This window comes from Parasteatoda tepidariorum, chromosome 8 (genome assembly GCF_982258835.1).
Source record: "Parasteatoda tepidariorum strain Cologne lab strain chromosome 8, Ptep-v5.0, whole genome shotgun sequence".
Classification (NCBI taxonomy): Eukaryota; Metazoa; Arthropoda; class Arachnida; order Araneae; family Theridiidae; genus Parasteatoda; species Parasteatoda tepidariorum.
Genome location: NC_141762.1, coordinates 30,069,085 through 30,085,267, shown reverse-complemented (window position 1 = coordinate 30,085,267; position 16,183 = coordinate 30,069,085). Strand labels below are relative to the sequence as shown.

General features: G+C 29.7%; 1 protein-coding gene and 1 long non-coding RNA gene across 3 annotated transcripts in view; one reads left to right on the top strand and one right to left on the bottom strand.

Annotated features, from left to right (window-relative positions):
• LOC107447262 (uncharacterized) overlaps nt 1–16,183 on the bottom strand; it is a 164,917-nt gene that overhangs the window by 119,596 nt on the left and 29,138 nt on the right. The gene's annotated exons all lie outside the window — the stretch shown is intronic.
• The window catches only part of LOC107441033 (N-acetylneuraminate lyase), a 38,438-nt gene that overhangs the window by 8,847 nt on the left and 13,408 nt on the right, over nt 1–16,183 (top strand). Inside the window, exons 2-6 of the mRNA XM_043050258.3 lie at nt 720–852; nt 3,872–3,927; nt 4,047–4,117; nt 5,896–5,983; nt 10,247–10,304. Of these exons, the coding sequence (XP_042906192.1) occupies nt 829–852; nt 3,872–3,927; nt 4,047–4,117; nt 5,896–5,983; nt 10,247–10,304 (297 nt within the window). The 5' untranslated portion in view covers nt 720–828. The remainder of the gene's footprint in view (nt 1–719; nt 853–3,871; nt 3,928–4,046; nt 4,118–5,895; nt 5,984–10,246; nt 10,305–16,183) is intronic.

The following is a 16,183-nucleotide window of genomic DNA, read 5'->3' as shown; positions in this document are numbered from 1 at the left end:
AAAAAAGAAAGCACAGTTTTAAATTAAAATTATGGTTTGATAATTGAAACTTTGTTTTAATAGTTAAAGTATTCTTTAAATTCTTTATTTCATCTAGTCTTTAAATTTCAATCATGCATTTGTTTCAAAATGGTTGCTATGCATTCAAGGGTATGTATTATAATGAAAAATTGTTTTAGGTAGTTAGAGCTTCTAAAATATTCTTGTAATATAGTTTTAATATTAATTTAATTTTGATTAAACATTTATAAAGTTTTAATTCTCATAAATCAAACTTCTTACAGTGTATTTGAACAAAAATAAATAAAATCCGATTTAAATTAAAAAAAAATCAGATTTAAATAAAAGAAATCACGAGCTCTGATTATGATTTAATGTCAAATTGATTTTTTACGTGACCATGGAAAGAGAAAAAGACAATGTTTTTTTTAAAAATTTAATTCTCAAAAAAAAAAAAACATTTTAAAAATATGAAAACTCAATTAAAACTTCATATTTTGTTTGAAATAATGAAAAACAATACTTTCATATCATTTTATGACAGTTAACGCAGTTGCTAGGAAACAAACTGTAGTTTAAGTCACATAATGAAAAATTTTTAGGTTTAATGTTTATATTAGTTTATGTGTTGCTACTGACGGATGATTTAAACTTACTTATCTAACCGAAAATCTTTCATTCATTCAGGGTCGATTAAGTAAATAATCTCTCTCTTCTAGGTCATCGTGACATCTGAAAATTGATAAGGAAAATATATAAAATGCATTTTCTCGCCGAAAATCTGACAGATCACTTATAGAGTGTGCTATATTTTATACGTAATTCAAAATGGCAGCTAATAAAATTGCTAAGGTAAGTTCTTAAAAAAGTTTCCTTTTAATGTAAAGAATTACAGACTAAAGTATTACGCACTTAAAATTAGATTGATAAAAAAGTGAAATAGTTGCCTTCTATTTTGTACTATGTGTGTACTTAAAATGTGTAATTGCAAAAAGTGAGCAACGACAGAAAGAGTTGATAAGAAAAATAACTTTGTAGTTTATGAATAAAATGAATTATTTCTTTAGCGATATTAAGTATGTATGTACTTAGAATATCGTATTTAAATATTTAAAAACTATTTTTTAACACTTAGATTCATGCTAGTATATTAATGAGATTAATTTGTAGTACATAAGAAATGCGTTTCGTATATTATTTAAGCATTTCGTCGTTCTAGACTTACCGATGTGATATGCATTTTTAAAAGGTGAATTTGTAATAGCTTTAAAACTTATCCTTTAAGCCATTACATTTATAAACTAGCCTTTATAATTATTTGAAAATTAAAAGAAAGATTTTCCTTGAATAAAATACAAAGTATTCATTAAAACGAAAGAACTTGGAGAGAATAGCTTCAATGTTTAGAGTGCTAAAAATTGTCGGATTACTTGAGCTTGCAAGTTGATAAGCCTTTAACGATTAATTTTTATTAATTTCAATTCAGAGAAATTATTATTTCAATTCATTCAATTTTATCAATGAATTCATATACAAATAGTTATACACATTATTTGCTGATGTATTTCATTTAAATCAAATACATTCAAAATTGTTTTCCTTTTCTAAGAGATAGAAGTAATATGAATTTTAAAAAACTCATTCGATAAGTAATATGCACTAACTTTAAAAATAAATTCACATTTGGAAATTTTTTTAAAGTTTAAAGCACTATCATAGCGTTTGTTTCAAGAATTCCATTAAATTCAGTCCTTTAATTTCATAATTTGATAAAAATCGATCAAAATCTGCAGTTATAATTAAGTTTGCATATTCTTAATTATTTATATTTTTTTTAAAGAATTAAATAGATAAAAAAGCATTGTGCCTTTTTCTCTTTCAAAATATCCGTTGACTCGTGAGAAATAGATTTAACATTAAATCATATTAAATCTTTGAGAATTAATAATTAATGGGCTTAATTTAATGGAATTTACTTAATTAACGGAATTTAAATTAACAAATAAACGGTATTTTGTTAATAAATGATTTGAACACCGTATTTTGTGCCAACTCTTTGTGTCTTCGCATATAGTCATTAATAACGAACAAAATTATAAAGAATGAAATTAATAAATGGGTTTTCCTCATTCAAATTGAGTTTTAACCAATAAACAAAATATAAAAAGTAAATCGGGCACTTTTTTAAAAGAAATATATATTCTTAAACTATTTTCTAAAGTTTGCCTGCTCGAGAATTCTTTGAAACACTCACTTATTTTAATAGAAATTAAATTCTTGCTCAAGAATCTACTAATAAAATATCACTGTAAATTTGCAAAGGAAAATAAATAAATAAATATATATATATATACAGTGAATTCGCGATAACTCGAATCTGATGGAACTGACGAAAAACTTCGACATATCGGAAGTTCGACTTACCGTTAGTTTCGGTTTTGGACTTTCAAAATATTGTCGGATTATTTAATTAATGCTTATTAATTGCAAATCTTCTAATTGCTTACAATATTTAAGATCATTTTTCTGACAAGCCATTTCGATAAGACTGTTTGAAGCACTTTATGATAGCCTGGTCCATCGGCTGCAACTTTGCTGTTGTGTTTGGCGGGAGAAACTGCAAGTTAACTGCTTTCGCATTAGGTAGATCACTATGCGCTGTGCATTTATCCATAAAGAGTATCACTTTTTTTTTTAGCGAAGAATTTCTGATCCAATTTTCTTACATAGTCTTCAAATAAAACTGATGTCATCCAAAACTTTTTGTTAGACTTGTAATCCAAAGGATATGTTTTTGCATTCTTGAAACATCGGGGATTTCGGTATTTTCCGATAACAAGTAAGGGCAATTTCTCTGTCCCAGACGCATTTCCTCCAACTAGGACAGTCAAACGTTCCTTGCTCATTTTACCCCCTGAGCAGTTTTCATCCTTAAACATCATAGTCTTATTTGGAAGACATTTAAAAATTAAACCCATTTCATCAATATTGAAAACATCATTTTAACTGTATCCTTGAAGTAAATTTGGTAACGTTTCATTTAACCACTGTTCACATACTTCAAGAGGGACAGCTTTAGCTTCTCCATGAGGAGTGCGAAAGACATTGTGTGTGTGTTGCAAAGGAGGGGGCAAGATATCAGCTCCTAGATTTTTTTTTTCTTGCTTTAAAAGATCCAAAAAAATCGAGTTAAAGGGAGTAAAATTCGAGTAATCGAGAATAATTAACATGAAATTGAAGATAAAAGGGTCGGGACCTCATAAAAAAATCGAGTTATAGTAATATTCGAGTTATCGTACTTCGAGTTATAGCGAATTGACTGTATATAATAATTTCATAAATTTTTAAGCAAAATTTAGATTGGGTACACAAAATATTTCTTTACAAGCTGTCTTTACCGTAATTTAATCTTTAGTATATATTTCACTAAACTAAACTCAGTAGCACGACAGCCCATAGAGGGCCAAAGTCTACTGTATCCATTTTAGTCTTCTTGACCTTTGGCTCTGCGGTGCAAAAGCAGACGTTCCAGTTGGGTGATCAACCAAATGTGAAACCCCCAGTGTTTAGTCCCCAAGCATGCTTGGCTTTCATTTTATGAACCCACTGAAGGGATGAAAGGCTGATTCAACCTTGTCTGTCCCGAGGATCAAACCCAGGACCTGTGGTACGAGAGCGAGAAGCGCTACCACCCAGCCACTGGGCTTATATGTTTCACTATATGTCAAAAACCAGTTAAATCTTATTGTATGCATAAAAATTTCTTTCATCTGATTCTTTTGGTAAAAACTAGACTTAATTATTGTCATTAGTTTTAAATCATCATTTAATTTAACTTTAATAGTTTACTAATATTTTGAATTGTTTACAGATTCAAGCCTTCAGTGGTCTTATATCAGCCCCTTTTACTGGTTTCAAGCCTAACGGGTAAGATAACTCAAAATAGTACTTGAATTGACTACAAACGTTTGACATGTGATAGTACTCCTGTAATACTGATGAAAATTTAGAAAATGCTAATAAAAATATTATTATTTTAATTCTAGTGAGGTGAATGCTGATATTATACAAAAATATGTTGATTTCTTAGTTAAAAACAGTGTTAAAGGAGTCTTCGGTGAGCTTATTTTCTTAAGATATTTTCATTTCTTCTTACTTCTGCATGAATTCTTCATCACAATTGTAAGTTTAGGCTGCACGAAGAAAATCGTTCAATTAATTAATCGTCAAATTAACCGTCAGATCTACCCCTTTGGTAAAATATTTCATATTGAAGTTTTAGTTCATTTTAGTTTCAAACTAACAAAAACTTACTTATTCGTTATGTAACGGGTACGCAAGCGTTCCGTTTTCTAAAGAGAGGTCCAAAGTTCGAATCCTTGTTGCGACGATAGAATGCTGTCTCTAATTTTCTTTTCTAAAAAAGGTTGATAACTAGGTAATATGTTTTATTTAATTTATAAATCATTATTTTTTAGTTTTTTAGTTAATTTTTTTAAACAAATTAAAGTTTTTAAAACAAAAAAATTAATAGATATTTATTACTTTTTCATTTTTTAATTAAAATGTATGGATTATTTGAAATAAAAGTACAAAGTTTTAATTTAAATTTGAAATCACTATTTTTTTAAAATAATCTATTAGTTTTAGTTAAATTTTCATTATTTAGTGATTAAACAGGTTACAAAATTTTAATTAAAATTTTTAATTAAAATTTTTCTAAAACTATCAATTATTTTAATTAATAAATAAAAGATATCTATTATTTTTTAAAAAAGATAATTTAAATTTAAAAATTAATTATAAAACGATTAAGTTTTTAAGAAGAATTTCGCTTTCTACCTGAACATTATGGGTAGAAACTGAACAGCATAACTGTTACACTATGAATACACATCAAGAAAGCTTTTATTAGTTTAAAGGTAAATGTACTGAAACTTTATTGTGCTAGATTTTACCCTGGTGGTAGATCTGGCGGCTAATATATACCCTATGAAAGTTTTCAAATATACTTTTTTATTTAACTTTGTTTTGAAAGATATTTTTGAGATGTGTACTTCTATTGTTTGTATTTATTTCATTCCCCGCAGATAATTGTAATGTTAACGTAATATACAGAAATACGGTGTAGTGTATCTACCACTACAAATTTACAATTCCAATTCACTAGTATACGAGACATGTTAACTCGATTGTACGTTGCGGTACCTTTTCATAGATGAAGGTTGACATGGTCGATAAATTTAACCCCACATTAGTGACCTTCAGACGTGATGTGAACATGCCTGCCTTGACAGAAACTAACACTTCGATTTAAACACGCCTACTTCGATGGACTGCGCCTACTTACTACTTGTGACTACCTGCGACATTATCCACCTCCTCGCGCTTTTGCTACTCAGTCTCGATCACATACAACGTACAACGCATTCACCCGATTGCTAAAGGCAACACAGGAGTGATCACGACCGTGACCTTAATACAACTCTCACGATCAGCACTCAAAATTACGGTGATCTTAACACAGCTTTCCCCGGCACCTCACAAAATAGCAATGAATCAACTAGTGGTATCCTTTCAACGAATATTACTGCTATAATTCTGGTGGGGGAGTACTGTAGTGTGTCTACCACTACAAAATTCCAATTCCAATTCACTAGTATATAAGACATGTTAACTCGATTCTATGTTGGGGTACCTTTTCATAGATCAATAAATTCGATTCATGGTGGATAAATATATCCCCACAATGGAATTATTTTTATTATTTGACAATTTAATTTCTCAAGATGTTACAAAGAATATTTTTTAAAAAAAATATTAGTCTGAATATTTCTATGTTGGATAATATTAGATTAAAATATTAATATTTTCTATGTTATGAAAATATTTTAGTAAACGGCACAACGGGGGAAGGTCTTTCTTTGACTGTTGAAGAGAGAAAATTGATAGCAGAAAAATGGGTTGAACATGGAAAAAACAAGTAAGTTTTAGGTTGCATATTTTTTCTACAAGAGGAGTTTTAAAACAATTCTAGTAAGAGAGCATAGTTCAGCGGGGTGGTGGAGGCCATTGCCCCTAAACATCTAGCCAAAGGGGGCTATCTAATGGTTGATTAACGACACAAAACCATTAAGAATTATATATTAAGTTATGTTCTATGAGACTAAGATTTTTCACCGGTAAATATTTAGTTCGAATAAAATTCTTATCTAGAATAAAAGGTGATTTTTAAGAAAATGTCTTATTAAAGCTTTGCTTATTAAAATTTAATCATTATTCCAATCTAAGGAAAAAATTAAGGACATTTTGTTTGAAATAATTAATGTTTCATCTCAGAATAATTTCTGCCTTAATTTACATTTAAATGAATGAAAAATACGTTTTATTAAAATATAGGATTCTACTGAATTTTTTAAAAAGATCTTTAGCATTTTTTAGCACGTTACACTCCTCTCTTGTGTGGCATTTAATAGGGAAGTTTGAACAAGTCATTAACATACCTCTGCATGCCATTAGTATAGTCTGTACATTTAGTACCAATGAAACGATTACATCCTCATTAGAACTTATTAGTCTAATATTTTACAAATTAGAGTCTGATTTGTTTCATTTGATATATGCTAAAATCAATGTTAATAATTGCCATTGAAAGAAATTAAATAAAACTATTATTGCAAATTTTTTTATTGTTAGTAAATAGTCTATCTTTGTAGTATTTTTTTATAAGTTGAAACTTACACATTATTAAAAATACTGGCAATAAGGTTAAAATATTGGATTGGAAAAAAATTTCCAGTTTCTTATAAAATATACTAAAAGAAAAAGGATCAGAGTAAGTAAATTATGCTGAATTAAAACTTACATTTTACCTGGAAATCTTAATGGGTTGTCAAACTGATTAGAAATAAGAAAAACTGTTTGATTTAGGTCGGCATGATTTTTAGATAATTATAGATAAATTTTATTATCTAACGAATAATTAAAAAAAAATAAATGGGTACGTATAATGAAATAAATTATCTATAAAACCAATATTATTACTTAATGAAGTTTTTTTTTTAAATGTTTAATTAAAAAGCATTCTAAGCGGACCAGCTTACAAAACGAACATTTGAATTTTTTATTATTTTTACTTTTAATGGTTTGTTGTAAAATGTTCATTTAACTAAATTTGTCTTGAGTTTCTTTAAGCTTTAGTTTAATGTCGACGTGAATTAGAATGTTATTTCTAAAATAGGGGGGGGGGGGGGGGGGGTCTGGTAGTACCGTAAAAATCTTTTTCGCAAACCTAATATATCATTAATTAAAAATGGTATTATTAAATTATTTTTAATCAGTAATTTTTTTTAAAATTTATTGAAAATTGAAAGTTTAGAACTATTTAAAACTGTTAGAATTTAGAATATTTAGAACTTATTTATTAAAAACTGTACTGTACTTTTTGTTAGCAAAAATTTCTCAGTTCGAATTATTTTTAATTACAAAATGTATTTATAATAAAATATATTACCAAAATAATGCATTGATTCAAATGTAATTTTAAAATATTAATTTATTATTATATTACATTATTTTATTTAATTTTATGATATTTTGCCTAAGAATATAATTAATTGAAATTTGGTTAATCATATAGCTCATTACATTAAAATGCATCATAACATTTTTCCGAGTTAGGAAAATAATATTTTTTAACAGCCTGCTTTAATTATCTTTAATAGCTCATTAAAAAATCTATTATTTTTAATTGCGTATTTTAATTACTTTTAAAATTCAATTTGATAAGAAAGCGATATGTATATAAAACAGATTGAAAAAACCTTTGTGTCCCGCAAAGACCACACCTGGCGGCGTTAAAATTAATGATTGTAAATACAATCATGTAGGCGTAACAGTACCGTTCATCCTACGCCAAATATATGACGAAATATTAGCCATAGAAGTGATGAGAATTACCCAGTGGCCTCTGTTATGATGAATTGGGCGGAAATTACCATCCGAGAATGTTGGCTTCCTATTCCCCAGGCTGTGCGATCAAATATCGCCAAATTAGAACATTTCAACACATGCACAATATGAACTCGAAACTTTTCACCTGGATTAGGTTTAGGTTTATGAAATGTTTCTTCCTGTTACAGTGATACTGAAAATTGAAATTAGAATTGTGAGGCTTCTCCTAGCTTATGGGAAAAAGAATTCGTTTACAAACACTTTTGCAAATTAAAAAAAAATGTTGATAATCTGTTCGAATTATTAGTATTTGGTTTATACAAATGTTAAAATTACTGTTTGAAGCTTTTTTTAATAAAGATTTCGGAATACACGATAACTAAAATTAAAATATCAAAGTCTAATAAAAAAAGTCAAGGATGTTTTGTACAAAGTTTTGGGATTTTGCAAACAGATTAGTTGAGTGAAATATTATTAATTTGGAAAAAAATAGAATTATTAATATTTCATATTCTTGTAAGCTAAATAATTACTTTTTAATAAAGGATCCACAATATGAATTAGAAAAGCTAGATCAATTTTGATTTTGAATATCACCTTTAAAAAAAGAAATTATTTTGCTCGTAGGTCAAAGGATGGTTATTTTTTTGTTTATGTAGCAATTAGTTCTCTAATGCAAAAATAACAGAAGCATATGGCAATGCGTAAAATACTCTAATGGCAATGAGTAAATACGCACATGAACTCTAAAAAATTACAAAGCAACACATGTAGCAACATCACATGAAAAGCAATGACACATGCCAACCACGAAATATAAAATTAAAATAGGTGAGCAACACTTGAAGAAACACTTAAAATAACTACAGCACGACTTTTACATCAGAGAGAAAGGCATGAAAAATGTTAAGTAAGAAATAAAACCAAGTGAAGTATAATTGGTTACTTTTAATCCAAGAAGAAGTGAAGTGATTAGGCCTAACCATGTAATTTAATTGGATACCTGTAAGCGACGTCACGCTTTTGCGTCGAACCTGATTGACTTTCGAATTGACAAATGCCACAATTTACTCACGATGACATCATTTGCAGATATCCAATTGAAAAAGTGAAAATAAATAACGCATAGCATGAAAAAGCTATAAATTAAAAAAATATTATTGAATTATAATTTGAACGAAAGCAGTAGATATCTCTTATTTCCTTGGGATGCGATAGTTACTAAAAGCTATTTCAACTTGTTTTAAGTTAATACAAATTTTTATTGATACTCAATATGGATTAGATATTTTTTAAAAATTTATTTTGGAATGGCTTGAGTCAGACTTTATTAACTTTTCATGAAAAAAAGACTTTTAATTCCGTGACATGAAGTTTATCACTAATCAATCCAATAAGTTTTTTTCGAAAAATATAGTCATGAAAATATTTATTCATGAAATATTAACAGCTTGCAATTCTATTCAAATTGAAAAAAAAAAAAAAAAAAAAAAAACCCGTCATAATGCAATTTGTCACGGAAAAAACACGTTTGCGTACACAATTATGAAAAAAACACGTTGACAGAAATTTCTTGCAACAGAATATTACAGAACATTTGTACGCTCCAGATTTATTTGTACGGCATAAAAATCTGTCATGAAGGTAGCTGTACATATCTCCGGTTTGTAAAGTGAAACAGACTTTACTAATTATTAACCCATTTTTACTAATTATTAACCCATTTTTAATTATTTTTATCATCAAGTAAATAATTATTGCAATTTCAACTTTATGATTATTAATTTATTTGAAATTGATACTAATTATTTAATTATTCCATTTTTGCGCGATTTCTCACGATTTTTGAGATATCGAATTTCAATTCGTCGATTTGGAGAATCGTCGCTGAATTATTATATTTTTCCTTCATTAAGTTTAGACGTTCCGAAGCGGGATCCGGCTCCATTATCCTCCTGGTATAAGGTCAACGTCTTGACCATCATACAAGCAGGTCGGCATCTGTTTCAATTTATCAAATTATTTGTTGCAGCTCTGATACCAAAGTCCTTTATATTCAAAACTGAAAAAATCTGTACTCAACAGATACAATGTGTGTAATTTTATTTGATAACAGAAAAAAACGTCTTTTTTGACAGATTATGATGTAGTTTAATAGTCAATTTCTGTAGTTTCAGAGAACAGAAGCTTTCTGTCGGAGAATTATAGAATTGTGTTTTTTAACAGAAATCTTTTTGCAGCGCAGTACGTAGTTTCATGCAGTTTTTCTTATTAATTAAAATCCTATTTTCAGACTAGAACTCATTATCATTCAAGTTGGCGCAAACTGCTTAAGAGAGGCCCAAGAATTGGTGAGGCTTTCTTTAATAATTTTCTTTTATGTTGATTAATTTAAATGATTTTATAATCTCATTCCTTAGAAATAAACTGCTGTTTGTAGAAAATGCAACACCATGAAAGAATCATCAGAATCAAATGAAATTTAATGCAGAAACGACTTGTACTGATACAAATAAATGATGAAATTTTCAAAACAAAAGAAACAAATTAAGCGTCCGAAATCAGTATTTGGTGCAGCCACCACGCGCTGCAATAAGTGCTGCTATACGACGTGGCATGGAGTCAAACAGATGTTGAATATCTGCTTGAGGAAGAGAATTCCATATCGCTTGTATGCGCAACCAAAGTTCGTCTTTGGAAACTGCAGGACGCGGATCACGAGTGAGACGCCGACCAACCATATCCCACACGTGCTCAATAGGCGACATATCCGGCGAATAAGCAGGCCAAGGAAGAAGTTGCATGCGTTGTGCTGAACAGAAGTCTCTAACAGTCCGCGCAACATGTGGGCGTGCATTATCCTGCTGAAAGATAGCTCCAGGGATGCCTTGAAGGAAAGGAACGACTTCGGGCTGTAGCACTTCACGGACGTATCTGTTGCTATTGAGATTACCCTCAATTCGTATCAAATTGGATCGTCCATGATACGAAATCGCACCCCAGACCATAACTCCGGGTGTTCGACCACTATGTCGTTCAATAATACACTCAGGAAGGCAGCGTTGACCGGCATAACGTCTAACACGAACACGGCCATCATGGGTCCACAAATTGAAGCGTGATTCATCTGAAAAGACAACTTGGTGCCAATCAGCTCGCCAGTCTCTGTGCTCAAGAGCCCACTGCCGACGCAGCCGTCGATGATCCGCCGTGAGGGGAATCCTGTATAATGGCACCCTTGCACGCAATCCACGGCACAGCAGACGACGACGAATTGACGAAGCCGACAATTGTACACCTGTAGCAGTAGACCAATGTGCTGCCAGCTGCCTGGAGGAAGCTGTGCGATCATTCACCGCCATGCGGAGCAGGTGTCGATCATCGCGCTCTGACGTCACCTTCTGTCGTCCAGTGCCTGTTTTTCGAGTTGTTCGGTGCTCGTCGGTCCACTGCTTCCAAACTCGCATCACTGTGGAACTGTTCCGCTGCATACGAGCTGCTATTGCGCGATAGGAAAATCCTCCTTCTCGAAGGCCGATTATCCTCCCTCGTTCAAACTCCGTAAGTTGCTTGAATTTCTTATTCTTCCGTCGTGGAGGCATACTCAGGTCTCACTAAACGTTTGCCACTAACAAATAATCATAGACTATTTTCAACGTCCCGCTACAGCACTTTATTTATACGCTTTCAGCATCAATTCAGAGGGCGCTGCGCGCGCCACGCACGCGCGATGGCTCTGAAACTTTATTAATTTGCATAATATCCTATAATTGACATTTGCTGCGAATTTCATTTGATTCTGATGATTCCTTCATGGTGTTGCATTTTCTACAAACAGCAGTTTAGAAATACATTTACAACATTTAAACTTGCCTTTTCGTTGATTTTCATACGCAACCGAATAATGATCACCTTCTATGAAATCTTCTGAAAAAATTAATTATTTATCTAATTTACTAAATTTACGAAAAAAAAAATCCTTCTTATTTCCTTCTAAAACATATATCCCACGAGAAAATTTCAATCAAGCTTCATCCACTTCTAAGGAGACACGTGCCAGTTTATCAGAGAAAACATGGGTTCATCCGTCAGTTTATCCTATGTTGATCCTATAAACGTCCCTCATGCAATGATGGTGGGGAGAAATCTTTCATTACGTAGTGCCTTGTTTGACGCCTTGTCACTCTAATTTAATTTGCCGGGGATATTCGTTCATTTGCTTCCGGATGTACGCATTTAGCCGCACGTGCGAAAAATTTAGCTGTTCAGTTTTTGGCCTTCTTTTTTGTGTGAAATATTTTGTGTACTTTAAAATGATAATAAGTTCAAACTCGATTCATATTGGTCTCCTGAAATTGTTTTTCGGTAGCTGGGTAATTATTATACCGTGCGTAAAATAAGATACAGAACCTTTAAGAGCGAGAAACATATGACGATTCAAACAAATAATCGAGGGCCTGTCACATTGCAATTTAAGACAAAAACAGACTTACCAAGTTATTATGTAAGAGAAGATCATTCATTTTTTAATTAAACTGTATAAGTTTTATCTTAAACTAAAAATTTTTATGCATGATTGTAAACCATTGAAAACATTTAAACATTGAAAAACCACATTTCTAAGATTGACTATATAATGTAAGATTTGAAAGATAGCAAAGCATCATTTTCCATCATAAAATGATGGAAATTATTGGCCCAAAAATTTCCAACATAACATGTTGGTTGACCATCATATCGCAAAATATCATCTTCCAACATAAAATGATGGGAGTTTGTTGGCTCATCAGAATCCATTACGACAAGATGGGAACTGTTGGATGTTGGGTTACCATCAAATACAGTTGGGCCAACATGAAACCAACATAAACCATCAAAATATCCATCAAACCATCAAGAATTTTGTCTTGGGTTTCATAACTTTCGGCCTAATTGTAAGATATTATCATAATACGTTATCATCATATCATAAACCTTAACTATGCATGTTAATTACTGATCACGATATTTTAATTTAGAAAATTAAATAGAAATAGAAGCATGCTTATTCAAAGAAAATTCGTTTTTGTGCTTGATTTCTCAATTTTATGAACTGCACAAATTAATTAGCTTAATTAAGGATAGGTCTTCGAATCATTAAAATAGCATTTTAATGGTTCGTTAATAACTGTAAAAACCTGTTCATTAGTTCAAAAGTTATTAAGGTGTTCTCGTTTTTTGTTTTAGACACTGTAAAAAGCTGTTTTTTAATAACTTTTTATTTTTGTCGGTAAAATTTAAAAAATTTTTTAATACTACCTTTTTAAGACCAAACTTTTGGGTTTGTGGCTATTAACTGCTAAACTCCGTAGCCTTGTAACTTTGAATACAACTCAGAAGACAAAATTCCTAGATAATGTACTGGGTATAACTCGCTTTCGTGAAAGATGAGACTAGCCCATATTTACACAAGAGAAAATGTAGAGAAAAATGTCGAGAATCTTTCCCAAAGAGTTAGACTGGGAAGTCTAACTTAAGACCCAACAAACGCTCGTGATATTTTACTTCAAAATGGTCACTATGGAAGCAGTATATAGAGACAGACATTGCTTGGGTTCAAACTTCGGTCTCCTCATAAGAAATTCCCGCATTTCTTGATAAAAATTTGTAAAAAAAAAAAAAAATGAACTCCTTAATACCCATGCATTCCTAATCAGAATCTTGGTCTTATTTACTTTTTCGAGTCTTTATAAAATCTGTTTGCAACTGCACGTCACTGCAAGGATCAGTAGCATTTAACAAAATAATTGTTTACAAAATGGTTGTTGCATTTAAAACTACCTACTTTACTGGAGTTATCATGTATTTTTTTTTAAATTTTGTGTTTATATCTTGTGAATTTTTTTTGATTTTTCTTCTTTTCTTTTAAATTTTATTTAGTGCGTAATGTAGTGATTGTTTCAGTAGCAGGTAAAGCAACGGGGACAGAAGTGATTGAAAGTTACTCATTGTCTTAGTTTGTTTCAAATAATACTCCCTTTGTTTCAGATCACGTGAGATTTCTTTTGATGTTTGACACATTTTCTTCGCTTTTTTTAGGAGTTGTTTGCTCTCTCTATTACCTAGGTTTTCATCTTCCAAAAAATAGGGACTCTAGTGATTTTAATTAAGTTTTTAAAATGTTTGTTATTGAATAACGATGATTAGACCAATTTTATAAAACTTTTTAAAATCTATTTAATAATAATTTTCAATTTCCGAAATTTACAAACGTAAAGACCGTATTTTAAGATGCTTATTATGAACGTTAATTTTAGAATAGCTTGTGTACTTTTAAATTCTCTGAACAAAATTTAAAAAAAATTGAATTGGTCGTAAATCATGAGAGAGAAAATAAAATATTTAAGTAGTCGTAAACAATAAGAAGAAAATAGTGAAGTAGTCGTAAATAATAAGAAAAAGAAGTAAATAGTGACGTAGTCGTAAATAATTAGAGAGAGAAAATATTGAAGTAGTCGTAAATACTAAGAGTGCGAAAATATTGAAGAAGTCGTAAATACTAAGAGAGCGAAAATAGTGAAGTAGTCATAAATAATAAGAGAGAGAAAATATTGAAGTAGTCGTAAATAATAAGAGAGCGAAAATATTGAAGTAGTCATAAATAATAAGAGAGAGAAAATATTGAAGTAGTCGTAAATAATAAGAGAGCGAAAATATTGAAATAGTTGTAAATAATAAGAGAAAGAAGAAAATAATCATAAGATTTTAAACTTTTAAATGTTAAGGCTAAACTAATACATAATTATAAGGAATAAAAAGAAAAGAACTAAAAGCATTTATCAAACTAAGAACATTTATGGTCGTAAAAACTGTGCAAATATGCGGCAGATGTAGAAAGATGCATAATTTACAATTGTTCGCATAACCGCCGAATTACCACACAATGTTTAATTTTTCATAAAATAATTTCATCTTTTAGATAAACTTGTTTAAACGGCTTTTTTTACCAAGCAAATTTACTTTCACTTTGAATTCCAAGAATCCTTTTTAGAAACCTATCATTGACTATATTGCGTAACTTTGTGTAAATCTTTATCTGATGTATGAAAATTGTAATTAAGGCATAGAAGTAAATGAAGTTGGCATTTTTTTCCAACCAGATTTTTTCGGTTTTAGTTGTTTTCTAGGCCATCCGCAACCTATCCGTATAGTTTTAAAAATTTTCCACATCCTTGTCGCATAATTTATGGAGCCTATTATTTTTCAGTTGATATTGAGAAATAATGCTATTAATTTCTAGTTATAAAATCAATTATGAAATTTAGCTGAAACGATAATCGTTTATAGATTTAAAATTCCGAAGTTACTTTTCATTAGCCATAATCTAATTTCGAATCGAAGATTTTCTTAAGAAAAAAACTCTTTTAAAATTAATGTGTATGCAAAATCTTTAAAAGAGAATTTCGAAGAAAAAGCGGTCAATTTATGAGTAGCAAATTTGTTTAAAGATGATATATTTATATTATTAGAATTCATATTTAAAACAACTTCAATTGAATTTTTTTACTAAAACACTGCAACATATTTTTCCCATTTGGTCGGGTTACTTAAACAGAAATAGGAAAATAAATGAAGTACGTAATTAAAATGATAAAAAAATAAGAAAAGAATAAAATAAGAAAAAATAGGAATAAAAATAAATAAAATAAGAAACTATTTTTTAATTTAAATATAGTGCGATATCACGTATAAGCTTGTTTAGTTTCACACTCAACAATTCCTATCTCTTTTTTTACAAGTTTTATTGTGCGTAAAATTTAAAAAAATTTTTGACAATTTTTATACATTTTTTTTTTGTGTGTAAAATTTTAAAAACAACGTATTTATATTTTCTTTTGAATTATTTTAAGATAAGTTTTCTAGATAACGAAACCCTGTTTTCTAATCATTTTTTTTTATCTTATTTTTTTTTCTTCCGATATTTTTCAAGACTCATGTTTAAGGTCATTCTTTTCATAAGTTTGCTTTCATTTTTATTTCTTATTTATTTTCTTACCCATAATATTCTTGATAGATTAATAAACAACTGTTGTTCATGTTTTGACAGGAGAAGAAATTACAAATTTAATTCTGTCACAATTATTGCCTTATGCATCAATTTTGACTTTTGTAATTCTAAAACAACAAAATTTATTAAGTAACAAGTTCTTAATTTTTAAGAAATTGATATGTTAAAATGATTTATTCAAAG